At 45.9% G+C, this 27,809-nt stretch overlaps 8 protein-coding genes across 8 annotated transcripts; 4 read left to right on the top strand and 4 right to left on the bottom strand.

Annotated features, from left to right (window-relative positions):
- Positions 1-269: 269 nt before the first annotated feature.
- Positions 270-4,837, bottom strand: L199_007190 (uncharacterized protein; the record flags this gene model as incomplete). The annotated part of the gene is made up of 10 exons (XM_064892885.1): positions 270-707; positions 818-955; positions 1,011-1,409; positions 1,458-1,564; positions 1,617-1,974; positions 2,025-2,659; positions 2,709-2,911; positions 2,966-3,822; positions 3,872-4,115; positions 4,170-4,837. 10 exons carry the CDS (start codon positions 4,835-4,837, stop codon positions 270-272), a joined length of 4,047 nt encoding a protein of 1,348 aa, XP_064748957.1.
- A 406-nt stretch (positions 4,838-5,243) lies between these two features.
- On the bottom strand, positions 5,244-7,376 carry L199_007191 (uncharacterized protein; the record flags this gene model as incomplete). Its single annotated transcript, XM_064892886.1, has 3 exons — positions 5,244-5,566; positions 5,625-5,736; positions 5,802-7,376. 3 exons carry the CDS (start codon positions 7,374-7,376, stop codon positions 5,244-5,246), a joined length of 2,010 nt encoding a protein of 669 aa, XP_064748958.1.
- Positions 7,377-8,199: 823 nt separating this feature from the next.
- On the top strand, positions 8,200-11,231 carry L199_007192 (uncharacterized protein; the record flags this gene model as incomplete). The annotated part of the gene is made up of 11 exons (XM_064892887.1): positions 8,200-8,345; positions 8,396-8,502; positions 8,566-8,894; positions 8,965-9,422; positions 9,486-9,634; positions 9,691-9,836; positions 9,898-10,260; positions 10,317-10,483; positions 10,552-10,735; positions 10,790-10,888; positions 10,950-11,231. 11 exons carry the CDS (start codon positions 8,200-8,202, stop codon positions 11,229-11,231), a joined length of 2,430 nt encoding a protein of 809 aa, XP_064748959.1.
- Positions 11,232-11,647: 416 nt separating this feature from the next.
- L199_007193 (uncharacterized protein) lies at positions 11,648-13,107 on the bottom strand (the record flags this gene model as incomplete). The annotated part of the gene is made up of 4 exons (XM_064892888.1): positions 11,648-11,959; positions 12,022-12,080; positions 12,155-12,375; positions 12,446-13,107. The coding sequence occupies 4 exons, from the start codon at positions 13,105-13,107 to the stop codon at positions 11,648-11,650; spliced, it is 1,254 nt and encodes a 417-aa protein (XP_064748960.1).
- A 581-nt stretch (positions 13,108-13,688) lies between these two features.
- On the top strand, positions 13,689-14,477 carry L199_007194 (uncharacterized protein; the record flags this gene model as incomplete). Its single annotated transcript, XM_064892889.1, has 1 exon — positions 13,689-14,477. One exon carries the CDS (start codon positions 13,689-13,691, stop codon positions 14,475-14,477), a length of 789 nt encoding a protein of 262 aa, XP_064748961.1.
- Positions 14,478-15,125: 648 nt separating this feature from the next.
- L199_007195 (uncharacterized protein) lies at positions 15,126-16,097 on the top strand (the record flags this gene model as incomplete). The annotated part of the gene is made up of 1 exon (XM_064892890.1): positions 15,126-16,097. The coding sequence occupies one exon, from the start codon at positions 15,126-15,128 to the stop codon at positions 16,095-16,097; it is 972 nt and encodes a 323-aa protein (XP_064748962.1).
- Positions 16,098-16,498: 401 nt separating this feature from the next.
- On the bottom strand, positions 16,499-19,849 carry L199_007196 (uncharacterized protein; the record flags this gene model as incomplete). The annotated part of the gene is made up of 8 exons (XM_064892891.1): positions 16,499-17,751; positions 17,804-17,923; positions 17,978-18,290; positions 18,347-18,554; positions 18,660-19,159; positions 19,219-19,284; positions 19,354-19,458; positions 19,529-19,849. 8 exons carry the CDS (start codon positions 19,847-19,849, stop codon positions 16,499-16,501), a joined length of 2,886 nt encoding a protein of 961 aa, XP_064748963.1.
- A 1,209-nt stretch (positions 19,850-21,058) lies between these two features.
- Positions 21,059-27,460, top strand: L199_007197 (uncharacterized protein; the record flags this gene model as incomplete). The annotated part of the gene is made up of 10 exons (XM_064892892.1): positions 21,059-22,486; positions 22,540-22,606; positions 22,662-23,070; positions 23,128-23,214; positions 23,266-23,387; positions 23,442-23,689; positions 23,750-23,913; positions 23,965-26,207; positions 26,278-27,312; positions 27,372-27,460. 10 exons carry the CDS (start codon positions 21,059-21,061, stop codon positions 27,458-27,460), a joined length of 5,892 nt encoding a protein of 1,963 aa, XP_064748964.1.
- Positions 27,461-27,809: the final 349 nt, after the last annotated feature.

Here is a 27,809-nt window from a genome sequence, read left to right on the forward strand (position 1 = left end):
TTCCAGTATATCGACCAATGTCCATTTGTATATAGTGCAACATTCGTGAATTTGCTAAAAAGCGGTGCTTTTTTGTAATGTATAATATCGGAGAGAATGGTGTATGCATTACCACTTTGTATATAGATGTATGATAAACTACAAAAACAGGTGAATAGCCTAGTACAAAGAAACATGATTAATGCAATTCAGATCGATGAATATGGTATAGATATAAATGCTAGGGTATATGTGTATGGGATCATAATGATGGAGAGGTAGTAGGTGGATCATGAGAAGAAATAAGCAGATTCTCTAACTCTATCCACATCAAATACACCTCTAGGTGGACAAGGGGGTAAGACATCACCGAATCTTACCCAAGTTGTTTTACCTATTTTTTCAGTTTTCAATTCTAGCTTTTCCTTCGTACCAGTACCACTCAACTCGTTGGCCAGCTTGTCAACTGATATTCCCATTTCACTGGCCGCCTTCGCTTCTACCTCCTCCGCAGATGAAGATAGCGCATCAGCCTCTAGGTCGATAGTCTTCTCGTCAAACTCTGCTTCGGCGTCTGCAGACGAATTGGTATCTTCTCCTAATTCGCCCAAGACAGCTGACATCTGTTTTTGACGAATGGCAGCTTGTTCTTTACGTTTCGCAGCGGTGGTGGAGATGCTTCGAGCGCTGTTGACGGGGATTCGATGGTCGCCGTATCGCTCGATAAACTAGGTAGAAGGTGAAGGTCAGCGAGATTCGGTACAAGAGATGTCGTGCTTCCATCGATACACAACACGAGTAATCGTAGTGGGGATCACATGTACTTCATGTGACTCACCTCCTGTCTTAGCTCCCCGACGAGATCCTGCGAATGCAGATGAATGAACGTATCTCGAATCAGATCCGACATAGGTTCGACAGTCGACGCGTGGGTCCAGTAAGAATCGTGTACAGATGCAAAAGCAATGTTATTTTGCTATGGCCCATCCAGTTAGCTTGTACTCGACACTTTCGTAAAGTTCATTACTCACTCTACATTTCAACGCAGTCAGTAACATGTGGGTCGCATCGAGGGAATGGATGAAATTCGGTGGGAAAGCCGTAGCCTGTTTCTGGGGTGAAACTTCGGAAGGAGCGTTAGGATCGGAGATGTATACAGTTTGTAGAGCAGTCATAATTTGTTTCTTCTGTGCTTTTCGGTACGGCTGAACGACAGGTAAACCTAGTGGTGTGGTCCATACTACCGAAGTCATGAATTCCTTCGTAGCTCTAGATTTCACTTTACCATTTCGTAATACCGTCGTGAGGTTGTTGGCAGCATCGTGTACTCTATCGGGAGGGACTGATCTTGAGATCAATTTGGCGGATTGCGTGAGCCAGTCCATGATCGCTTTAGCTCCAGAGAAGAGATCACCAATACAGTTGAGTACCTATAAGGGGTCAGCACGGAAGTAAACTCGGAATAGTGTATCACTCACAGTCTTAGCGATGTACCCAGAAACCAAGAAGATATGCTCTTGGGCGAAATCACCTCGAGCATGCAGCTGCTTTGCGATTTGTTCTCGAGCTCCGACAAATGTGACGCCTAATCATCTACGTCAGCTGATTCCATTTGGCGCAGTTGATAGCTAACTCACCATATACGGTGGTCATAACGGTCTGTTTGACGACTTTTCTTCCGAGAGGCTTTTTGATCAGCAAAGCCACGTCTAAACCTTTCTTCTGATCCTCCTCGATGACCTTGTTGACAATATCCACCACACCGGTATAGATATCCGCAGGCTTATCTCCATTCTCCAGATTTACTGCTTTGGCACCTCTCACATCTCCACCTAACGCAGCATAATGCTGCATTCCGTTACATGTACCATCCTGGTGGATGGGTAATGCTGATTCGTACAACGTTGGATCGGGAGAACGTAAAGCCGAAGCGATCTCGAAACATGTTGCGAGACATTGCCAGGGGTCTTCAGCTTGGAGCCACCATCGGTTCCCCTGTGTCAAAAGATTAGCTTTGTGCGGGGCAATATAGTGAATAAGCTCACATCTAAAGGTTTATCTGCCGAATCGAAGATTTCGGCTTGCCTCTCCTCTGCGAACCTCCTTCGCTCTTCGAAACTGGCTTTGTCGAACCCATAAACATTCGCCAAGTGGATGTATAACCATTTCAAACCAGCTTCTCCTAAAGGCTTCTTCGTACCGAAAGTCAACAACCCCCTACACAAGTCATCTCCTACAGGACTAAGATGGGGTGGGATAGGATACGCTCGACCACGGAAATCCATATTATGAGGGAGATAGAACGTATCGTTGAGGTACGATCGAGCGATTTCGATATTGTAGTTGAATTTACACCTCTCCGCATGATCTTTCCTCTGCTGACCCATAACCTGTTTCATCTTCTCCACGTAGACTGATCTCTTCAATGGATCTTGATCTCTAGAATCGGGCTTTTCGGGTATCTCATAGTGCGATTTCTCCTCTGACGCGGGGATGTCTGCTATAGCATCACCGTTGTTCCAAGCGGCCAGGACCACGTCAAACACTTTTCGGTTGATCGCCCACGCTGTGGATGAGAGGACATCTAGACCATGGAATACTGGTTCAAGATGGCCTTCTCTTGATGCCTGTCGGAGGTATGACTGTTGTTCGGCGGATTCCTTGAATCGCATGATAGGGACTAAAAAGATATCAGCGGAATACAGGCAAGACAGACGAAAATCACTCACCTGAATGTAACAGATACCCTCCGTGGGTATGCGACGTCCATGGCCTTGGCTCGACAAGCATGGGCAGATGCTTAGGATGGATTACCACACCTACATCGTCGCTGGCCAATCGAGCGGCAACAACAGGGTTGAGCTTGATTACACCGAGCTTCTTACCTCGAATATACTCGTAGGCGTGGGTGAAAGCAGCTTGTTCCTCGGTGCTGTACAAGAACGTCAGCGATATGATCTTTTTAACTTTGCAAATCCGCACTCACACTTCCTCCCCTGTTATAGGGTTCTTAGCCGTCCTTTGAACCTTCGCAACCTTCAATAACGCTTCGACAAGCTCCGAACCTACACCTAATTGAGCCATCTGCGACCACGATGGTGTCCAAACTTGATGCAAGTCATCGTGCATCATCATAGACGACGATTCGATCGTTTCGGCTGAGCCCTGACTTTTTATCTGTTCTCCTATTCTCCTCCATACCGATCCAACCAGCTGTCTATTAGGTTTCTGCGTCTGCGGATCAATCGTCCTCAACCAATGATGTGAATCCACACCAGCGACATTTTTGATCGTCTCTGCTCTAAACTCAGTTTCTACGGCTTTACCAACCGCCAACATCCCTCTCAGAGCTTTCATACCGTCTGCTATACCACCGGAACCACTCATTCTCATGATCTCCAAAATCGTAATCAAAGCTAATTTGTCAACGGGTAGTAATTGAAGGTACATCAAAAGTACACCCCGCTTCATCTTCGAACTTGCAGAATATTTCTGCGTGGTGACGTCGTATTTGTCATCGGCGATAGGTGGAAGTTCAGCTTGCATCGCTGAGATCCGCTGTTCCAGCTCGGCAGTTAACAATCCAAGCCATCCATGCATCCAGCCTTGCAGCTGACTCCGTTGCAAAATTGGATTATCACCGGCATTTTGTAATCGCTTGGACGATTCCTCCAGCTCAGCACGAGCAGCCTGCAACGATGCCTCTTCGAGCTTGCGCTGTCTGTTGAGAGGGAGGGAGGAGGAAGAGATGGAAGATAAGGTCGAACGAAGGTTGGTGATTGCGAATCTAGCTTCGGGTGTGAGGTGCGATAAGTCTCCTGACTTCTTGCTCTTTCCAGAGGTCTATGAAGTCCATTTAGCAGCAATTTTCGATTTACGCATTACAACTCACCTCCAGGACCGGCTTAACTTCATCAATGATCTCCCTGGCTATCTCTTCTCTCCTCTGTTTTTCCAATCCTTGGAATTCTCTAACCGAATCTTCCAGCTGAGTCATATTGTGTCGTCTGGCAGCTTCGATCAAAGCATCGCAAGCGAGCGGTACAGCTGAGGGTTCTAATCCTTCCAACAGCGCTGAAACAGGTAACGATGGGTGGTGGAGATAGGGTACAAGGGGATCAAGCGATGATTGGGCACTAAAGTTGCAACTCGTCAGAAGACATCTTTCAGAAACAGATTAATTAACTCACGATATTATACCGTTAAACCATCCTTGATAGACTTTCAATCCTCCTTTTTCCATACCAGCCGGTTCCTTAGCTGCAAAAGCGCCATTAGCACCTTCCCACTGAGATACCAATCTTTCCGCTCTCTTTCTCCAGTTTTCATATGCGAAACCCTCTACTTCTTTACCAAGCCCAGCAACTCCTTCGACCACTCTAGCCCAAACTTCAGCATCGGGTACTCTCCTAAGACCGGAAGCGGAATCTTCCAATAACTGTTTGAAGATCTGATAAGCTCTTGGGACATGTTCGGGTCTTCTAAGACAGATTGATATCATCGATATCGAGTCGATCACTCCTGTAGATGGGTATAGATTTGAATGTGGTGAATTGGGGTTAGGGGTGATATCGGTTGGTAGAGGTGATGGTAAGTGAAGTAAAGGATGAGTTCGACCTGGATAAGGGGAGTTTTCTATTCTTATATGAGGTTCGAGAGGTTGAGGAGAGGAGTCTTGAGGCGCATGATGGTAGTACGATGGTGAGTCAGATTCCGCTAATTGAGCAGCTGGAGGGGACAGTCGGGGATTGCTGGGTGAGGTGAATGATCGAGAGGCGAGTGATAATCGCTGTGATAGGGCGCGGGATAAAAAGGAGGATGCGAGACGCGTTCGGGAGATAGCTCGTAAGGGGATCATGTTGGGCTAGATTTCGTCAATGAGCAAGTTGAAGCACGATGGTGGCAACGGTCCAAGAGATGGTCAATCCAGTCGTGCGATCGACGGAAGTCCGTCGTGATTTTGCTTTTGTGCAAAATTTCCTTTTGGGTAAAACACACAAACCAACTTCGCCGCTTGCTCTCGTCTACCGTGTCAGCGAATCTACTTCAAAGATGGTGTCGAGGATGGTTATTCAGTATGAGATGTAAGAAAGAGGTAGCGATGTGTCTCTCTGATTTTTGCTCGTACTCGTCCACCAGCAAAAATAGTCCACAGATCCGAAAACATGGTCAGATCACGTGACATTACATCCATCAACTGCTGCTATGGTGACACTGGGAATATCGAAAATGCAGAAGGTACAACAGAAGACATACGCATGCATCTACCAAGCAAGGGCAATCATCAGTCCTCCGGTTAAGCCTGTGATCACCCAGCCAAGACTTCTCACACTACACTCGAAGGCGTTGGACGAAGCAGGACTATCCTCAGCTACCACAGTGGCGATACCATCTGCTGCTTGATGTTCAGCCAATCGAGTTTTTGATGCGCCAGTATCAGACGCTTCTTCCGTGTTGAATGGATTGAACCCTCCCGAACTCCGAGTGGGAGTGGTTGATGTACCTACAGCTGCCATACCGACGACAGGAGTACTATCGCCCAAAGCAGCTGTCGCGGTCGTAGCTGTGATACAAGCTCGGGTAAAGCCTAAAACCACCATTAGCGAAATTCCCTTACATCGCACAGTTCATTGCCGGTGACCCACCAGCATAGGCGTTCATCTGATCGTTACTATTAGAAGATATCACACAACTCGCACACGACTTGGCACTGTCCAAGGATTCCGGCGTGCAAATGCAGTCATCGTTTGTACATGTCTGTTCACATTAGTCAGCTTGTAAAGTTCGGACGGAATGCTGCAGAAGATATATCCTGTACTTACTTGTGCAAGCTCCAGCCACAATTCACAGTCTCTCTGACAAGTCGAGTCGACAGAGGTTGAGAAAAAGGTATGTGCCGAATCAAGAGCAGAACTTGACGTTCCGGTCGATTGCCCAGCACTATCCTGACTGACAACTGACCCGAACGCAGTTGAGGTAGAAGTCGATCCAAGGTATGTGATGATGGAAGTAGGTTGTCCATTGGTATCTGTCGTACTGATAGTAGCTACTACCGCTTGCTCACTGACATTTGGCATTTGCGCTGCGATTCCTCCCGTTGTACTACCTGCATTCCCCGTCGTTCGTGAGATAGCAGAGGCAGCTTGACTCGCTAATACATCGGTGAGTACGTCCGAAGTCCCCGTAGCATCTTCACACTCCGCATCGATCGTTTCAGTAGGTTGGACTATGCCTCGAAGTGAACAAGCTGATAAGTAGAGATTAAATTGCTGGACTGCCTCTTCCCAGCTTAGGCATTGAGCACACAATTGAGCTTGATATGTTAGTCCACAAGCACAGCTGTCATCTTGACATCCATCAAGAGATGTAACGAAAGCTTGGCAATCCCCTCCAGAAGACAGACATCGAGCATCAGATTGAGCTGTTGCGTTAAGTGACGAGGCAAGAGGGATTATACTTGTGTCGATGCACTCTTCTTCATCTTCGTCCGAGTATGGAGTGGCGGACATTGCAGTGGTGGAGCTCATAGCGGAATCGGAGTAGGGTGTAGTCGTAGAAGTTGTAGTGGGGTTTCCGTATGGTACAGTACCTGACGAGAATAGAGAAATGGATGTTTCCGAGAACGACGATTCACTGACCATGGTTATTGCTGTTGATGGACTTTCGTATGCGACAACGCCAGAGCCTGGGTTTTCATTATTTGTAGTGGCCGTCGTAGTGAGCGGGACGTCATCTCCGACCAAGCTTGATGTAAGATCTTCGAGACTTATAGGGCTGGGGTTGGTCTCCGGAGCCTGATATGTTCCCATTACCGATGTCAATGTAGCTGTCAGGGAACTAGAAGAACCTTCACCCGTATTGACGCTAGTTGTGGGCAGTAAGTCACTAGCAGTCGTCGATTGTTCAAAAGCTGCCAAGTCCGATGTCGAAGATGCTCCAATCGTTGAAATCGAAGTCAATGAACCAGCGGTAGCGGATCCTGAAGTATGAGTATAATTGCCAGCAGGAGCAGCGAATATGTACGAGGTACTATATCGACTGGGATTCGAGTCCGGATATTGAGCATCTACTATTCCAGGAACGGAGGAAGGTTGTCTTTCTGCAGAAATACCGGTTGTTTCAGCGTTGAGCAGCGATTCATATATACCGAGCATTGAAGCTGTGTGTCTCGTACTTCGAGAGGATGGTGTAGTGGTTGATGGATCGACAGCGACTACACCTAATAATTCCGTCGCCACATGACTCGGGACTGTAGTTGAAGTGAGGGGTGAAGCGGTAGTGGGTTCAGGTATCGATCGTCGTAGTTGGGTAGCTTTTACATCGACCGAATAGTCCGTCGCTCGTGCTGATCGGAGGGCCAGGACGAGAAGTAGCAGACCGGTCCGAGGAGTCTTCATTTTATCACGAGTGGGACTACAGGTTGTGTCATCCATGGTATGGCTTAGCTTGAGGATATCTACAGATTGTTTATTTTCTGAGAAATTGTGATTTATTGTTGTTTGGTTGGCAGATTGATTATATCACAATCTTACGATGGAACTTCATGCAGAAGCTTCTTAGTGATCAGCTTGGTATTATACTTGATTTATCGTCACTCCTCTCTGTACGAGGGTTTTTTTAGTTTTCTGTTCTGGTGGTCGAGGTTGAAAGAAGAGGATTTTTAGGATACTCTATGGTGACTAGCAATGAGATTTGGACAATTGTCTCTGGCATTACGAGCTAACCTTACCATGCACTTCATCGACCCCATGCCAGACGTGTCGAGATGCGTTTCAAGTGGTACTGTTATCGTTGACCTATTGTATATCTGGTACGCGTTAGAGAAGGATCAAAGGATGGAGCGTTTGACCCGATCTTTTGTTCATTCATGGCGACGACAAGGCATCGCGGCGTCGCTGGATGTGTGTAGTAGAAATCGCCTCCAGCATAGTAGCTCAAGTAGGTGCAGCCGATGCTGCTGGTCATTTCTGTATGCAGAAACGACAATGATGAAGGGAATGACAGATGGGTGAAAGTTACGTCCCCAATCCGAACCGGGGTTTATGACGTTCAAGTCAATCGCGCATCAACCAGATCACCTTCATCCTCACACAACCGACTTACATCTCTTCATCGTACAAAAGTTGCTGAGCTCGTTTGGTCTTAGACTACTATAGATAACGACAGCGTCTCACCAGGACTGTATGCAGGAACCGGGACAGTCATACGAAGTACGGCAGGATGACGAACAGCAACACTTTCGAGCTTATCGCCAACGCCTCGTCTCCGGCTGACCTATTAACCCACTTGAAAGATCTGAAAAATGGTGTGATAGGAAACACATGGAAGAAAGTCGAAGTAGCAGAGGATGCGAGATTGCTCAAACTGTCAGCTTAGAATCCTGTAATGTCGGTTCAGAGCTGATAATACGAGATAGTCTGTTATCGTTACTTGAATACCCATCTTCGAATAAGGACGTAGATGAACCGATGGCTCTGGAATTGATGAGCGAAACAGCAGTGATCATAGGAGCTTTGGCAAACGGTGAGACTAGAGGTGTTCAAGAGTAGGGGCTGTAAGCTCACGATGTGTCGATGTGTATGGTAGTTGGACACTTGACGTTACAACCTCTACTTCTCTCCTCGACCCCATCATCTCTCCTGACATTGATAATATCCCTTACCACCTCTTCCCCGACCCATATACCAGACAAACAAGTGGATCGCATTCTACCTCACTTGCTGAGGGCATTGAGGAATATCCTAGTCTCGACAGCAGATATGATCTGGGGTCACATGTGGGGTGTAGGAGCAGAGAGGAAGGTAGTGGGAACTGGACTAGTCGGTGAACAAGAGATAGCAGATACAAGGGGTAAACAAGCTGTTGGGAAAGGGTGGAAAGGTGAAGCTTCCAAAGCATTATCATTAGTCTTTGAGGTGAGTCAGGTCGACCGACAACTTCATCATCCTACGTGGATTCGCACCTAATACTACAGGTGATACACAGCCCAACAACCTATCAACATTATTATCTCTTCTCGAAACCCACTCTGATCCACAAATCCTCCTACCACTCTATCAACTGCTATCTCGTCTGGTAGCTCTCCCATCACATCGTTCAGCCTTACTATCATATGCCCCTGGTCCATCGACATCCACAGTTGAACTACCATTTATCATTCAGCATCTTCTCAATACCGTAATATGGTTAACACCCTCCTCAGGGGGTAGTTTCTATACGACACGAAAACCCAATACCAAGCTTATCGAAGCTTCCCTCGATCTTCTGGCTGCTCTAGTCAAAGGTCAACCTGCTTTATCGATCGCTATCAGGTCATGGAATTTGTATGACAACACTCGTAATATTGAAGAAGAGGATGGAGCGAGAAAATCGGAATTTATAGGTATATTATTGGAATTGGTATCGAGTGGTCCAGCGAATACGAGGATAGCAGCTGCAAGCTGGTACGTCCCCCATTTTTGGGATATAGCATAGATTAAGCTGATATGTCCTGATTTGGCGAATAGTCTAACTAATGTGATCAAAGCGGATAAAGGCATAAGACCAACCGATCGTCTAAGATCAACCGCTATAAATTATCAATTACTGGATGAGATAATCAAGCTGCTTCAGTCTGAAGGGATGGAGGAGAGAATCAAGTTATGCTTCATTCTGGGTGAGTCCAGATTTGGTTGCCGTATACGCTCTGTTGCTGACGCGTCGCATCTTCAGCTGCACTGGTATCGGACGATGCTGCATTGCAGAAAGCCGCAAGCGAGAAGGATTGTCCCTCTCGTCTTATTGGTATACTGATATCTGCTTTTCAAGAGGAAGAGAAGGGAGAGATAGGAAGTGATCTTGCATCAAGGAGCAAAGAGGTGAGAATTATGTCTCAAAAGGTTTCACGGTCTTCGATTTGTTCTGACTCCTGTTGTCCAGGCGACGTTCCTTGCCCTCGCTTCATTGGCAATGCAACATGATCCCACTAGAACCCTCATATCAGATCATTCACCACCAGTCTTACCTTACTTGTTCAAAGCGCTCTCATCGCCTTCGTATGGTGTGAGAGCAGCAGGATGTCAACTTGCTCGAGCCCTATCTCGAACCGTATCTCTCCTTAGAACAAGTCTGGTGGACAGCGGTGTAGGAGAAGAGATAATCAGATTATTAAGGAGAGAAGTGGAAGCTAGCAAAGAGATTGAATTGAACGAGGAACAAATCAGTGATAGGATATGGACAGTAGAAGTTGCTGCGACGGCTACAATATGTAATTTGATTACTGATTTTTCGCCTTTGAAGACTGTACGTATACTTCTGACAATTTGACCAAAGTTCTCAGCTGATGATGCCGATTTTAGGTACTGCTAAGAGAAGGTGGCCTGGAATTACTCTGTGATCTCACTAGATCACCATACGAACCCCTTGCTCTGAATGCGATGTGGGCGATCAAGAATTTGACGTACCATGCTATGGAAGCTACCAAGATTATGGTGACTACTACATTAGGCTGGGATAGGTTGAGAGTGTAAGTGTGTTCTGCGGGAAATTCTTCATGACTATTTGCATCGCTGAAATATACCTTTCACTTTCCAGTCTGACTTCCCCATCGACCATCCAATCTCTTCGTGTACAAGCTCTCGAAATCACTCAAAACCTCTTTGCCGATTCTAGTGTTCCAGAAATAACCAGGGCAGTAGAAAATTTCGGTGAAACTGAACTGTTTGATTCGATCATTCAAGCTTCTAGAGAAAGTCAAGATGCTGATCTGAGAATACCAGTGAGTGGACACTTACCGGAAGCATGAGCTGGAATCCTGACATGGCATTTTTAGGCACTTTATGTACTTTCCAATATCGCTTTGGGTAATGAGAAGATAAGGAACTCTATAGTGGGTAGAGTAGAAATTTTGGAAATACTTTCTACTTCTCTTGTAAGTGTCTCCCATCCGATTCGATTGACTTTATATTAATCGGTTTGGTGCATACTGGTAGAACTCTCCCAACGACTCTATCAAGATACCCACCCTTCGTACACTTCGACATTTGATTGAGTCCAACTCAAATTCGAAAAACCCCAATCCCAATCACAGATCTAAACCAAGACAACAGATGATCGATATTTTCCAACCATACCAATTGAAGTATCGTCTGAAAGAGTTAGTGGAAAGCTCCCTGAATGTCAGTGTGAAGGAACAGTCGATTGGGCTCTTGGATGTTTTGGAGAGGGAGAGGGGGAATGGAGGTAATGGAGGGACTAGTTCAGGTGGGAGGTAAAGCATGTTATTGATTCGACGTCAGTTGATGTTTTGTATATTTGAGAGTTTGTCTAATGTACATTGTACGAACATGAAACCCGATTATGGCAACAAATGATTTACATACAAGAACATCTCACATAATATTCATTAGATGCATGTTTCGTATATATCACTATTGATCTTTTTCTTCTTCACTTGAATCGGTCTCACATGATATGAAAAGGGAAGATGACATGTATTCAATTACGTATTATATATGTTTCTTTGCTGAACTATAGCTACATGAAATGGCGGAAATTGATCTGAGAGGATGATATGGAAGGTGATTCCTGTAGACTCGCTAAAGCAAGTGGACAGGTGATGTTCATTTTGAAAGATTTACCGAGGTTGGTTGCGGCAGATATTCCACTAGATGCATTTGGGCTGATTTCTCTAGTGGAGCTCACTGACGACCGAGTAACCTTGACCTCTTGCATCTTCCCTTGTGATATTCTCGCTCTCTCCAGGAAGAGGGATGGACGCGGCCATGGTGGTGAAACCGGAAGTTTGAGGGCTAGAAACAGTTGAGAGGGAAGGCTTGGAAGTCGGTGGAGTACTGACGGTAGAGGATGATTTCGGTGCACCGTAAGTGTTTGTACTGCCGTTGTTGCTGTATCCTGATGTAGGTGGAGGAGCAGATTTGGCGGATTGTTGAGCTGAGGCGAGAATGGGTCGGAATACTCGCTCGTGGACTTGGGTGGCTCCCTGCACACCAAAAGATATCAGCAAAGAAGGTTCCCGACATGAGTATGAAAGGTTAAGCTCACTTGAGTTCGTGGGTGGAGGAGGTAAGCGAGGAATAACAACTTGACCGTGTAATATTGAGCTGTATAAATGGATGATGCACATCAGCTTATACAATCTCTCTTCAGATACTGTAGTGATGAATATTCTACTTACGAATTTTTCTTTCCAAGAACCCAGCCATCAGACTCTCAACGGTTTGAATAGCACCAAGAACAACAAAGAACGATAAGAGAGACTTCACTTTTTGGTCATTTGCAGTAGTGTCAGGCTTGTCGAGGACAACAGCGGCGAGGTAGGTGGCAGGGAGGATAGTCAGGAGGTCGGTGATTGGAAGAGCGAGTCTGAGGACGTTAAGTGGGATGAGAAGGATGTAGCTATATGTTTGAGAGTATAAGTCAGCCTGATGTATACTTTTGTAAAGTACGATGAACTCATTCCACTCACCCTAAGATACCGCCAACGACCAAGACAACTCTGTCCACTCCCGTTCTCTTCTCGAGATCTCTGACAGTTTGACTTCTACCTAATTGCTCTCTCAATTGAGCGATATAATTATTAGCAGTACCCTTGACGTTCTTGACGGCAGGATGGTCTGCTGCATTGTTGAGGTCGACTGAAAGCTTTCTGACTCTTTGTCTGATTCCCGTAGCAGCTTCGTTTGCCTTCTGTTGAGCTTGACTGGACACTTGACTAGCCTTGTTCTGAGCTTGAGTAGCAGTCTCACTAGCCTTGTTGGAAGCTACATGAGCCTTATCGGTGACTGTTTGAGAAGTACTGTCGGAAGTGGTCCCACCTACACCCGCACCTGCACTCCTAGCGTGAATATCGGCAAAGTCTTGTTGACCATTGGTATTGGTATTGGGGTAGACCTGAGTATCGGGATAATCTTGTTTAATTGGGTCAGTGGGCACTACAGGTGGTCCAGAGACGAATGGGTTGTTGAACCCTGATGAGGGTGCTCCGAGGTGAGGGGCATTGCTTGCACCTGAAGATGGGACGGTCGAAGTGGTCAAGCCGGAAGTATCGGTGACGGCTGGTTGTTTCGAGGTGAGGTCTGAGTTGGGACCCGCGAATGGGTCCACGTGAGCTGAGGTAGTTGGATCCATCTTGTATGATTTGATTGTGACCTTGATTGTTGAGATGAGATATTCGAGAGGGGAATGAGCGGTGTGGAATGAGGTTATATATACCCCTTTGTTGGAGTGAATATGAATATGAATACGAATGAGAATGTCTTTGATTCCAGTGATGTCATGAACTGATGAGGTCGTCTGACGCAACAGCACAGTAAAACACACCACATAATAACCGGTGACGACGAGGCACACATAATTCACTCCCCAAGTGGCAGGTGGCACTCCGTTGTTACGATCCTTTTTGCTCCACCTGCAGGATGCAGAGGAAAATCTGCTGCGTCAAATAGTCACCAAGACTTCCCACAAAAGAGACTTGATGTGAGGTTGACAAAAATTATTCTTCTTCCTGACCTCCAAGTTGCCTGTTCAGGAGTCTTGTGGGGTATATTAAACCCATTATATTTACCGTAGGAACCCACATACCCCTTTGGAATATCCCATTTCCTCACCTCGTGACCAGCACTGCTTAACTTGCATTTTACACCTATCACCCATTTCTGTGGTGTCTTTTCAACTTGAATCGAAGATCTCGTATAAGATATATATAAGCCATGGCTGAAGCTCATCGTCCTTACGGAGAGGCTGAGAGTGACGATGAATACGATTTCGATTATGAGAGATATCAAAGATCCAAATTAGCGGACAGCAGAAAAGCTAACACCTTTGGTGGACCAGAGATCCACTCAAATTACGGATCCGATCTCAGAAAGACCTTCCTCAAATACGCAGACAGACGCTTCTCAGTAACTGGTCACCAGTTCAACTCAGAGGGGGGCCGTCAAGTGGATTGTCCTCCTTCTACCAACCCACCATCTCCCGAACAAAGTGCAACAGACCTTCCAGGCAACCATGACAACCACTCTAGTGAGGTCGGAGACCCACCAGACTATCAATTTCCTACTTCCAGCAGGTCCGATGGTACACTCATTGCCCAAGGGCACCCTGATACCCATAACTGGCAAGATGCACAAGCCCCGTCTCACCCATCGTATCAATACCCACACGCTACCCACATGAGTTCGCCACAAGATTGGAACCGAGTTCCATTTTCGGGACACTCGGGTCATCCTCACCTGCCTCCCTCTGTAAATACATACCAGAGCATCATTCCAGATCCTCATGACAGTCGAACGGTGAAGGAAGCGGTATACAGGGCAAAGATCGAGGCGCTTAGACCTGACCTCCGACATGTGGAAGCTGTGAAGAATAGCTATAGATACGACTACCGAAAAGCAACCGGTTACGACCTGAGATATGCCACTCGAGAAAGAGAACAAGCAGAGTTCGACCGGGTGGAAGAGCAATTTTACGGGAGATATCCCGAGGCAGCAGACAGATAATTGCAGCACATATGTAGGGATTGTATCTAAATCTCAAAGACCATTTTTTACAGTATTCGCCACTTTGTACAGGCTGCACAGTATCAGACGCACTTCGATGTTTCGACCCTGCTTATCGTCCTGGACAGTCTCACCCGGTTTGAATGTATACAGTTACTTCACGTTAAACCTTATCGAGGTTCTCAAAAGAGTTCAACATCCTTTCTTCTCTCTTAGAGTTTCGTCCTGTCTCAAATGATGTCGAGGTGTGCACGAAGCGTTTAGGATCGTGGTAATTCTATCAAAGGATAGTTCAACAGCTTCGACCATCTTTGGACTCAGCTGGGATAGTTTATCTATTCCCGTCACAGACCTCGGTCTATATATGTGTCTATATCTACATACCAGCCGAAAACTGAAATGAGCATGGTTCAACTTTATACAAATTTCACAGATATCCCCATTCCCCATTGCTCCATTTTCCGACCGTAAATTTAAATCACTTATCCAGCCCGAGATTTGATCATTGATTATGTCTGACTCTGGAGATCTTTCTAGAGCACCAGAAGGCGGAGTGATCGTAAGGGAGGTATTGATTGGTAGGTTGAAGAAACCTATCACCATCGGATCTTCATTGCATCAGTTCCCAATGGGTTCAAACGATCGCTGATGCCAACCCACGCTCTTACCGCAGAAAATCCAAGCAGTTTAAGCCAAAGAAGCACGCCAGTCGAGCTTGAAGCCACCACTGGCGCAAACGATCCTCCCATCGACCAGACAAGTGTCTCCACTCCTTCTTCTCATGATGACCAGGAGCCTGCCAATCCCAAGTGGAACGTCCAAGCGGCAGTGTTCAAGCCGTCCTCATCCCCCACGTGCGATACTCACGCTGAACCTCACCATAGTGATGTTTCAGAATACCGCATTTTCCCTCATACATTGGAAGGATCGAACAATATTGATACCACAATATACGAAAACAGAGCTGAGAAGCAGTTGAGAGCGATTTACGGTCATTCCGCAGCTTATAATCCTGATCAACCATCTTACAGGGGTGACACACTTGAGGCTTCTCGTCAAGGTATGATCTGGACCGGTGTCTGTACCAACGATGTCGGGGGTGATGAACGAATTACCAAAAACTCATCCCATCATGCATCTCCTTCAGGATACAACAATTCACCAGATGACAATCAACTCTTCTCGTCCCATGCTTCAAGCTTCCAAGCTCTAGCAGGACTCGCGGGACCTAGGGGAGTCGGACTATCTTATGCACCTGTCAGGCATCGACAAAGTTTTCGACAAAAACACCAATCCAATCTTCATCCTGAGACTTTGCATAAGGAACAAGAAGAAGTATCTTCTTTTCCTGGTAAAGTAGATGATAGCTTCCCTTCTTTATCTGGCCCAACTACGAAAACCAATACTAGTCCTTCGCCTCTCCCTGTTTTTAGTAGTGGAGGTAATACGAAGTCATGGGCGAACATTGCAGCTTCTCCCGGGCGTAGCACCAAGGCTCCTTCTAAATTCGAAGAAGAAGAAAAGACGGATCATCACAAGGTACCTTCTGCCACATCTGTGCCGCGATATACCGGTGAGTCATGGGCGAAGGTAGCTGCTGGAACTCAAGAGAGAAAATGAAGTTGAGGAATTACTATTTTGTATTTGCTTTGCCGTTTGTTTTCTAGTCGGACTTGCGGTATTTTCTTAGGTGATACTTGATCAAATGCCTGCGTTGATCATTTCGAGGCATTTGTGTAAAATTAGATCGCAATGGAATAAACGTAATGCATTGATTGGAATAGATTTGACTCTTGACATCTAGTCGTGCAATATTTATGAAAATAGAAATGGAAATGAAAATGAGAATGAACATCCGTATAACACCATTAAAACCAATAATGTAAACAAAACAAACAAACTAAAATAGAAGGAAGGTCATGTGGACATCAATTGAAAATACTTGATACAACCAACCCCACCTTCTTTCTCTCCCACTCTCCTACGCATTCCTGTCCACTATTCTCTATATCTTATTTTATCTACCTTAAGATAGCTCTATCACTGCCCTGTAACAAACTTTCAAACAACCCCATTGCCGATTTCTCATTCCTCAATTGTATCATATATATAATACCTGTTCTTTTCCCTTTATCTGAAATCTCAATGGCCACTCCAGTTTTAGCGACCCTTTCAACTCCATCAGTGAGGATAATCGTACTGATTATAATTTGTGATTTTGAAGAATCATTCTCTACCACAAGTTGTTTCAAAGGTGGACCTTGCTTTTGAACATATAATTTCAATTTACCCGAACCTAAAGATTTCCATTTTTGATGTTCCTGTTTTAAGAAGATCTTACATTTCATTTGAGCCGATATTACCGTTGGTCCAGTCAACGAAGTGATTTCTTGTTCTTCTCCATCCACCGGTTCATCCTCATCACCTTCGAAATCACCATTATCATTCTCACCAGTAGCTTGATCACCCGTCAAAGGAGATGATCGACCCACACCACCCATACCCGTGTTATTGGGTACATTGTGATTTTCGAATGATGAAAATCTAGCAGAAGGGGGTTCAGGTGCACGTAATGGCTCCAACGATCTGGATCTTGCAATCAGGTGATTTGGATTTTGAGCAAATGGAGGGATCACTGGTCCACCGGGGAGACCAGAACCAGAGTGTCCCTGATCCGACATGTGAGATCCACTAGGTCGAATGGAAGGTACAGGCGGTAAATCACCGTTCATATATAGCCTAGGTGCAGATTGGACCGATCGACCCGATGGAGATCGAGGTAAAGGCGCACCAGCCATACCGGTATGGTCGAATCCCATCCCTGGCATAGGCGGTATCTGAGGAGCGTGCTGCTGGGGAGGAGACTGCATGTTATTTGATTGAACTCTAGGTCTAAGACTCGCTCCTCTAGGTGGAAGGACTGCCATCGTCGGTGCACCGCTCGAAGAAGCGTTGTTGTAAGGCGGTATCCCTTGAGGGGGTGGCATAGACTGTGGAGGAGTTGGACCCCGAGGCCAGGCGATAGCTTCTCCGGGCTGTAAAGATATCTGACTCATTTGTGATAACAAAGCGTTACCTCCCAAAGGCATTGGCGGACCTTCCGGTTGATCGCCTGGACGAGGACTAGTAGCGGGTGAAGAGGAGTTGGAGAATGGACTAGGATAGCGGAGTGGTGGGAAAGAGGACTCGTTGGATCGATTTTCAGTCGATGCGATAGAAGGAGATCGAGGATCAGGATTCATAGGTGACGGGGCGGCAGTGGACGGTCGAGTAGCTGTCGAAAGGGGTCAGTGACTGGGTGAGTGGTAAACCCAACTCTCACTTACCTCCCGAAGCGAAGTCTATACAATCGAGCAGATCCTTCATGATCTGATCTCTAGCAATATCCGATTCAGCGTGAATGACGAACGTTTCCTTCTTCATGATCATGACGGTCAAGACGTTGGCTATGATTACTAAATCAGCTTAGTCGGAAGATAACATCGTAACAGCTGACTCACCTTGTTGACCCTCCTCGACCATCAGATGTTTGCCAGCCAATGGAGGATAACTCAACCACATCTCGGGCATTGGTCCACCATGTCCGACTCTATCAGGCTGTTCCCTCGCGACTTGTTGGGCCTTGGAAGCCTTTTCCGACGCTTCCATCCACTCTGCTACCAAGAACAAATCGGATAGTATGAATATATGCGCTCTTCGATGAATGACCTGTTGTCCAGTTGAATTTGGGGTGAAATACACGGTCACATCGTGGGATGATCTAAGTGATCTGTCGAAGGGAAGTGATGGTGGGTTCATTTGCAGTTTGCATTTCTGTAATCGCAATGAGGATCAGTCGTTTATTGTATGGCACGATGTTCTGTACTCACTTTCGTTGTCATCGAGAACAGGTCGATGGTCCTCTCCGAATCGATCCTCAACTCCAGATCTGACAAAGGCGCAGTAGCAGAAGTAGGTGCAGACGCGGACGAAGCAGCATTTGTCGAAACCTGGATTTGCGGTCTCCGTTGTGGTGATTGAGTCATACTAGTCATGTTGGTGACAGCTGAACCACCAGAATTTCTATCTTCGATTCTACTGCTGAATGGTGAGAAGCTGAACCATCAGTCAGAATTGGAAAGATTATTCGACAACAGCCCAATCAGGTTAGATAGCCGAAAATCGAAAGCAAATTTCACTCACTTCGTATGTGATTCCATTGAACTGTCCATTGCGGAACTTGTCCTACTAATCCTTTCTTTTTCTGACCAACTAGGTTCTCTTGAACTCGGTGCGGTGCCAGCAGCAACACCACCAGCGACAACGTTCCCACTCAACCTGTTTTCCTGAGACTCGTCATTATCATTCTCACTGACATCCGCTTCCAATCTCGATTCTACGATATTGACCAGATCCTCTAGCCTTTGATTGGCGACTACCAGTAATTTGTGATCGCTTCTACCTTCTTTTGTACTTCTCAATAACCTAGAATAAAGCTTTTTGTAATACCTTAATCTGGTGTACGGTAAGATGAATAATGCGTCCAATGACCAATGGGTCAAAGGCGGTGTGGGCTGGCAACTGACAGAGATCTCCTGCAAGATTCCCCCGAGGAGCTGATTACGTGTGACTGGTTGATAGGAGTCGAACCCTGTGAGAAAATTGGTACTGTATTTGTGATAGGCTGGTTCCAGGTCGTCAATCTGTGTCATGACAAAGTGAGTTTACGATACCTTGAAAACAAGACAGAGAGTTGACTTACCCATCTCATCAGTAGGTCCCCTAAAGCTTTCGGACTAGATGGGTTAGGTCCAATTTCTTTCAATTTCTACAGCCAGTTGATCATCAACCACCATTTCTGTGCTCACAAGGTCGACGAGACGTCTATGTTACTCACCGTTCCAAACGCTCGATTCGCTCTATACACAGCCTCGACACATCTGAACATGGCATCCAATTTGGGCGGAGGGAAATCCTTTCTCGACCATGCTGCTGCTACTTTCTGCGATACATCGCATCACATTCTCACCAATCAGTCTTCAATCAACCTATTCTATCAATGTTTGACTCACTCGTATGACCAGACTCAACTGTTCCACGTAGATCCTCTCACTATCTATGAGATCAACGAGTGGATTCCGCTTTGACCCCTCTGCACCGTCGAGCGTCGGTCCATGTCCTGAAGCTGCAGATGCTGATCTCGATACGTTTACACTGGCAGGAACAGATACACCTCTAGGCTGGGGCATCTGCATAGGGTACTGTCGTCCGTTGGGATGCTGCCATTGTTCTTGCTCTACTATAGGTGATGGCGAAGGTGATATCGAAGGGACAGGAAAACCCGGATATGTAGGTCTAGAGGGACCTGCTGTAGAGGTTTGATAGGATGCCATGACCAGATAAAACCAAATATGAAGAGTATAGTCAATGGAATGGGATCTAAAGCTGGTAGATCATGAGGAGGAATTGTTGATGTCGAAGAGAGAGCGAGAAGGGTAAGTCTTAGTGATTGCGTTCGATCGAACAAGATGTGTGTAAAGGTTCGTTTGTGTGTTCGTTTCAAGTATTCTTGTTCTTTTCGTCAATGTTCGTCTGTACTGATTATAGCTTGGATATGGACGTTTCTATCGATAGTATCTACTTGCTAATCCTTTCCTTTCCTTCCACTAGAACTGTCATTAAATGTTGTGGTATAAGATAGACGGATTAATGAGGTATGCTTTGTCAATGGATGAACGGTTGCTGTTCGCTGTTTTTTCGGGCTCCGTGCACAAACAAGTACAAAAGTGTTGAACCTGAACTAAACCACTAATCACTCAATCGTGATCAATCTTGGCGGTTATCCAGTGGATCAAATCAAGATGAGCCCCCTACAATGGTTTTCCCTTTGCTGATCCCTGTGAGAGATGTCGGATGGTGAAGGTGAAGTGTCGAGGATATGCTTAAATTGGGGTGTGAGTGAGAGTGAGAGTGCTGGTGCTGCTATGGATGTTTGAGGTGACCCAGCTGTTATGTGCGCGTGCGTGTAGGAGGACAACGTTGTTGTTTGATCGCATATAACGGTTGATCATTGGGACCGGGCCTGGGCGCTGGGCCTGGCCGTGTCAAGACGGAATCAAAACCACGTCGTATTACTAAATGGTAGGAGTGTATATGCTTTACCTGATAAACTCCGGCAAGGACAAGTGTACGTTATCCTGGGATTGAGTGGGAGAAAAGGATAAAAGTGTAGATAATGCTAAATGATAAACGATTAAACCCAGTTAAACGAATCAACGATCACCGGGTCAGTCAACCAAGCAGGAAAATCTCTTTTCCAAATCACTCTTTCATTCTCATTCTTCATCCTCTTCTTTCTTTGTAACATAGGTCCTTTGGTCTAGACAGCAACGCCCGTGCTCGACTGACAGCAACTCTTTCCATCTTTTCCTTTTCCTCTTCAGGTTCAGGTTTAGGTCGAATCGACATTACCAACATATATGGCGTATTCCGATCCGCCAACATACGTATATTTCCGCCTCCACAAACCATACGACCGACATCCTGATTGAGTTTCTTTTTCACCATCCAACACCAACAATACATATACATACCGATTCAGAATGTCACAAGGCGAAACCGTATCTACGCCTTCATCCGTTTCCAGAAGTCGAATGGGAGGTGCGGTGAAACCGAGATCGTTCACGAGGGTGACTTCAAATGGAAGTATCTCGGAGCCAGGTCAAGGGAACAGACCATCTATCAAAAATTCACCGTCCGAATCTAGTCGTCGTAAACCCACTTTCACCACCTCCTTGAATTATCCAGAAGTACTTCCTGCCCCGACGTATTTCGCTAACGAAGGTGAATTACAGAGGAGTCAGAGGAAATCAAAAGTCAACGCTTTGACTAAGCTGGATCGTGCTGGTACTCCCATTCAACTGAATAGTGGACCGACTGCAACATCCTTTTTACCTTCCTCTGCTCAGATTCAACAGCAGCCTCAACCTATTGCTGGACCTTCCGCTCAGCGTAACCCACTACATAGACCGGTGGTGGTCAATCCGCCGTTCAACCCTTCATCTGTACGTCAAGAGGCTCCAAGGCATCCTGCTCCTCGGAATACACCTCGTCTATTCGAGATAGACGAATGTCCAACCTACTATCCCACGAAAGAGCAGTTTACAGATTGTATGGGTTACATAGCATCTATAACGGACGATGCGAGACCTTACGGAATATGTAAGATCGTTCCGCCTGAAGGATGGAAAATGCCTTTCGTACTAGATTCGGAAACGTTTAGATTCAGGACTCGTCTACAGAAGTTGAATAAGCTGGAAGCTGCTTCAAGGGCAAAGATCAACTTCTTAGAACAACTATCAATGTTTCATAATCAATCAAACAACAAGGAAGAAATTACTATACCGACGATCGAAAGACAACCTTTGGATGTATGGAAATTGAGAAAGGAAGTCAACAGATCAGGAGGTTATTTGGAATTGGATAGAACGAAGACATGGTCGAAGATCACTGATTCGTTAGGGTTGAAATCGACTTGGATCCCTCAAGTTAGAGAAGCATATATGAAGATTGTTCTACCATTCGATAATTATTCGGTGAGAGCAAAATCCGCTTCCGTATCACCTCTAACCCCGTTAAACGGCAATACAAACGGGAATGTGAAACCGCCAGCTTTCAGTACGGATGCTCCCCCTTCACCCAGTCAACCTCGTTCGGTAGGGAGGATGGGATCGATCAAAACTAGTCCACGAACCCGAACTAGCAGTAGGATGTCAGGTGCAAGTCTGGGTGTGGATCCTCAATCTTTGCCCCTGAGTGCTGCACCTTTATCCGATGTCAATGGACTTCAAGCTGCTGCTGAGATTGAAAGGCCGTCATCAGCTACGCCCTCTCTGACCACCTTCACGATCAAAGTCCCTGGATTTTCGAATCGGGATGGAAGTGAAAGTGAGTTGAGCGATGCCGAAACTTCATCAGATGGATCACCGAAGAAGGGAAAGGACGGAACACCAGTATACAAGAAAGGCGACGTGAGTGGGTCCCACATTTCTAAGAGAGATTGATGCTTAATGTATTTGTGCAGATCTGCGAGATATGTCGTTATGGTCATACGGCAGAAAAGATCCTACTATGCGATGGATGCGATAGAGGTGCGTGCCAAGTGATTCCTGTACTCGGTTCAACAGCTAATATGGATGCTTGTAGGATTCCACACATACTGTCTTGATCCACCATTGTCATCCGTGCCCGCCAACGAGGAATGGTTCTGTACATCTTGTCTACTCAGTCAAGGCGATGATTTCGGATTTGGCGAAGGGGAAGATCATTCTGTAGCTTCGTTCCAAGCAAGAGATGCTTCTTTCTCATGGCATTGGTGGAATCGCCATCGCCCTGTCCCATCATCTACCTCATCGTCTCCCTCTAGGACTAACAGTGCTAGCCACGTATCCCCACAAATGCCAAGTAAACCTGCGAACCCCCTTGCTAGGAATTTCGGTAAAGTCACAGTCACCGAAGATGATGTTGAGAGAGAGTTCTGGAGGTTGACGGAAAGTCAGACTGATACGGTTGAAGTGGAGTATGGCGCCGACGTGCATTCGACCACTCACGGGAGGTGAGTGAAGCTAGCCTAAGACCTTCGGTCAGCGGCTGATTAGCTTTTATTGTATAGTGCTGGACCTACGATGGAGACCCATCCGCTTGATCCCTATGCTGCTGATGGTTGGAACCTGAACAATATGCCTATATTGCCTGATTCGTAAGTATCTCCCTTTGAGGTTAAGCGTCACTGACTTGATCCTTGTCATAGACTACTACGCTATATCCGATCTGATATCTCAGGTATGACTGTACCGTGGATATATCTCGGAATGATGTTCTCCACCTTCTGTTGGCATAACGAGGATCACTATACGTATAGTGTTAATTACAGTGAGCTTTCCGTGTATGGTCCGACAAGGCGTGTAGCTCATTGACCGTGTGCAGTGTATTGGGGAGAAACCAAAACTTGGTATGGGGTACCAGGATCCGATGCCGAGAAATTCGAACAAGCCATGAAGTCCGAGGCTCCCGAATTATTCGAACAACAACCCGGGCTTCTCTTTCAACTGGTCACTATGATGAATCCGGGTCGAGTCAAAGAGGCCGGCGTCAAGGTTGTCGCATGCGATCAACGACCTAACGAATTCGTTATAACTTTCCCTAAAGCCTATCATTGCGGCTTCAACCATGGTGTGAGTTCTAATTTGTCGTAATGATCCTCAATCAGTACTGATCAAACGAAATGAATCCAGATCAACATGAACGAAGCTGTCAATTTCGCGTTGCCCGATTGGCTGCCTGATGGCAGAGAAGCAGTGATGCGATATCAGCAGCACCTGAAACCACCTGTCTTCTCTCATAACGAACTTCTGATCACTATCACGCTATACTCTGAGACCATCAGAACTGCCTTGTGGTGAGTAGGATTGATGACTTTGCCCGAACCGAGCTCATTCTGAGGTTGTAGGCTTAAGGATAACCTGTCGGTTATGGTTGAAGACGAGACTCGTCGTCGAAACCAACTTCGTCTGACTTTCCCTTCCTTGGCGGAAACTCAAACAGAAGAAGACGGTTCGGAAGAACAATATCAATGTTCAGTCTGCAAATCATTCTGTTACCTTGCCCAGATTACTTGTACTTGTACGAAACTAGTCGCTTGTCTTGATCATGCGGATCAGCTTTGTTCCTGCCCCCAATCGAAGAAGACGCTGAGGAAGCGATACACCGAGGCCCAGCTGGAAGAGATACTAGCCATAATCGCTGCTCGAGCTGCTCAACCGGATGCTTGGCGAGCCAGACTATATACCCTGCTAGGAACACCTCGACCAGCGTTAAAATCTATGCGTGCTCTCGTAGCGGACGGCGAGAAGATTGCTTACCCCATGCCCGAAGTACAGAGTCTTCGAGCTTTGGTAGATCGAGCGAATAGCTGGGTAGAAAGAGTATCGCTTCTCGTCACCAGGAAAAGTGCCGGTAGAAGAAGGAAAGGGAAGAAGGAGGAGGATGAAGATGAAGAGATGAACATCGACAGAAGTCCGGAAAACCTATCTGCTCTTCTTCATGAAGGCGAAAAGCTGGCCTTTGATGCTCCGGAGATACTTCAACTTCGACAAACCCTATTAAACATTCAGAATTTCCAATCTGAAGCTACGGTCATCCTGTCGACTCCTGAAAGCACCTTAGATCTTGAGAAATGTAAGACCGCTCTGATCTTGGGAGAAAGCCTGAACCTTGATCTACCGGAGATTACCGCTATAGCCAATATCGTCAATCGATTGTCGTGGTTCAGGAAAGTCGAGGAAGAAGTGGACGATCGAACTCTTGAATTCGATGATACGGTCAAACTGCTAGATCAAGCTGAAGAGTACGGTATACCTGAAGATCATCCTACGATCGCTGAGCTGAAGAAACGCAGGCAAAGGGGTGCAGAATGGTTAAATGCTGTAGATCGACTATTCAATGCTCCTCGCATCAAGATCGAGGAGATATCGGAGCTCATAGAGGGAAAAGAGCTCATACCTGTTTCGACGGACAAGATGCGCCAACTTGAAAGTATTCGAAAGACCGTCTTGAACTGGCAAGCCTCAGCCAAGAACTTCTTGTCGTCTAATGGATCCGCACTGGCTGCTTCGCGACTATGCAAGAACGTCTCAATAGCTTCGGCACCTATCAACCGAGTTGAGATACCCGAAATCATAGAATTGCAAGCGGAATTAGAACACCACAACCAATGGCAATGGGAGATATCCTCTGTTTTGGAAGTCCCAATAGCGAAAGTCGCCAGTACGATGAATTATCTCAAGAGGGAATTTGAGACGCACTTATCGCCCGAAGATGACGAACCAAATGATGAATTCGTGTGTTTCTGTCGAGGGATGTCCGGAGCAGTCATGGTCACTTGTCAAAATTGTTTGGGAGAATATCATCCGAAATGTGTAGGGATCTCACCTAAATACGCTAATAACCCCTATCAATGTGAAATGTGTCAGCGACTCCTTCCTGGTTTATCACCTTCATTGAATGACTTTGGATCGGTTGTGGTATCGGAAAGATGGAATTTCAAGATTGTCCCTCCTGAATTCAAAGTTGCCAAAGAAATTGTCGAAATGGCTTTACGATACTCTACGGTGATACTCAAAACAATCGACCCGTTAGATGAGACTTGTCAACCTTATTCGAAAGATACTGAGAAGATCCAACATACCATTCGAAAGATATATAATTTACCTTTATTATTGGATGCTACGAATATTCATACGGGTGAAAGAGTAGTTTACATCAAATGGTTGTTCAGAAGATTACAAGATTGTATCAAGTATCATAATGGTTTATCGTCCACATCCATCGGTAATGGCAACGGCACGAATGGACTGAATGGTACAGCAGGAAGAGAGAAGAGAACAAGAGGTAGAAAACCCAAATTAATCATCACTCAATCTTATCCGAGGGAATTTCACTGCATATGTGGTCAACCCGAGTCAACATACGATAATGAAAGGTTTGGTGCGACGATTGAATGTGCGAAGTGTAATCAATCGTATCATTCATATTGTGTGAAAGCGCCTCCTGAATTATTGGCTCAAATACATAAGACGATTGATGAAGAAAATGGTACCGGAGGTAATAAGACTTTCTGGAGATGTCCTTGCTGTACAGTCAAAGAGGCGAAATACTATCTGAAAGGTGTTGAAGTTAGAGTACAATTTAAGGGTAAGCATAAACCCTTCCACTTTGGACGACTGGGATGGTTCGGCGTTGACTCTTCCTTTCTGCTATGTAGAACAAGTTGGAACTGATCAATATATCGATTATCGATCGACCATCAATGAATATGCTGAAAAACCAATAATGGTCAATCTAAGACATTCGACCGATGTGGTCTTATTGGAATGTTCCAAATTCATCGCTCCGATCTTACCTGAGGATTTCGTGAGAGATGATATCGACGAAGGAGGTGAAGGAAGTTCGAGAAAGAGAAGGAAAGTCAGACCATCTGACATTCACCCTACTACGACGACAGCTGTAGGAGAAGATCATGTTCACACGCCTTCTTCATCCACCCAAAGAATGTTTAACGGTAATGGCAGTGGACCTCAGACGGCTTATCCTTCACCTGTCACTCATCCTTTACCTCAACCTCAGACTGCCAGGATGTCCGATCCAGTGCCTACTCCTCAATACCTTGAACCTAGGTCGAATGGTAATGATCATAGCAATGGTAATAGTCCTACTCCACCTACCGCCGTACCATCGCCGCCTGTCCCACAAGTCTATCCACCTCAGACAGTTACTAAATCCCCTCCTTCGATGATCGTTCCGAACTCTGCTCCATTGGTCAAATCGACTTCACCGGTGAATTCCACGGTGAATTCCAACAAGTCCATCTCACCTCGACAGCCACCTCCGCATGTACTGCCCGCAGCTGAGGAACCTGCAGTATCCGCCGCAGAAGATGGATTACATTATCCGCCTCCTCAATCCCTTACAGAACAAAGTGAAGTACCTGGCACTCAAAATATCCCGGAAGTACCTCCATTACGGATCAACATCTTCAATCGGAATGAAGCACAACCACAATCTCAGCCAACAGTCAATGATAAAGATCAACCTTTACAGCAATCTGGAACGGAAAGACCTAGACCAAGTAGTGGTAGTATAAGTCCTCAGAAGAGGAAGATGCTTCTCGAAGCTGAGAATATCATCGATTTGTCCGGGGATGAAGATGAAGATGGAAACGGGGACGGTAATGTACCACAACCGTTACCTACTCATTCTCCGAGGGAGAGAGAAAGGTCTCGATCAGGTTCAGGTTCGGGTGGATTACCTCTTGGTCATGCGATGATAAGATCGAGTTCAAGGGAATCTCAATCAAAGGCGGGTTGCAGTTGAATAGGGTGAGATCGAATTCGAGATCTACACAGGGGTCTAGTGTACATGATGCGATTGTGGTCGTCGATGATTAGGTAGAATAAAAATGGAAGGATCATGTCTTATCTTTTTCCTTCAGATATTAAAAGATCGTATTGTTCATGTTATGTTACATCCCGTATTTTTAGTTTCATTCGTTTCTTTGTGTATCTTGTGTATTAACGTATATATACTATCTGTATATCATGTATCATGCGATTGTGCTGTTACTCTTGACTATGCAGTATTCGAGTAAGTTATTGGAGCGTATGAGCTATACGATAAAACATACAGCAGGAGTGGAGATTTCAGTGTCTGTCTCATTTACGTAATTTATATCGCTCGATCGAATTTCAGTCAAGATAGACGAGTGACGTGAAGTAATAACCTCTTACCTCGTCAAGT

Source organism: Kwoniella botswanensis, chromosome 2 (genome assembly GCF_036426115.1).
Source record: "Kwoniella botswanensis chromosome 2, complete sequence".
NCBI classification, from domain to species: Eukaryota; Fungi; Basidiomycota; class Tremellomycetes; order Tremellales; family Cryptococcaceae; genus Kwoniella; species Kwoniella botswanensis.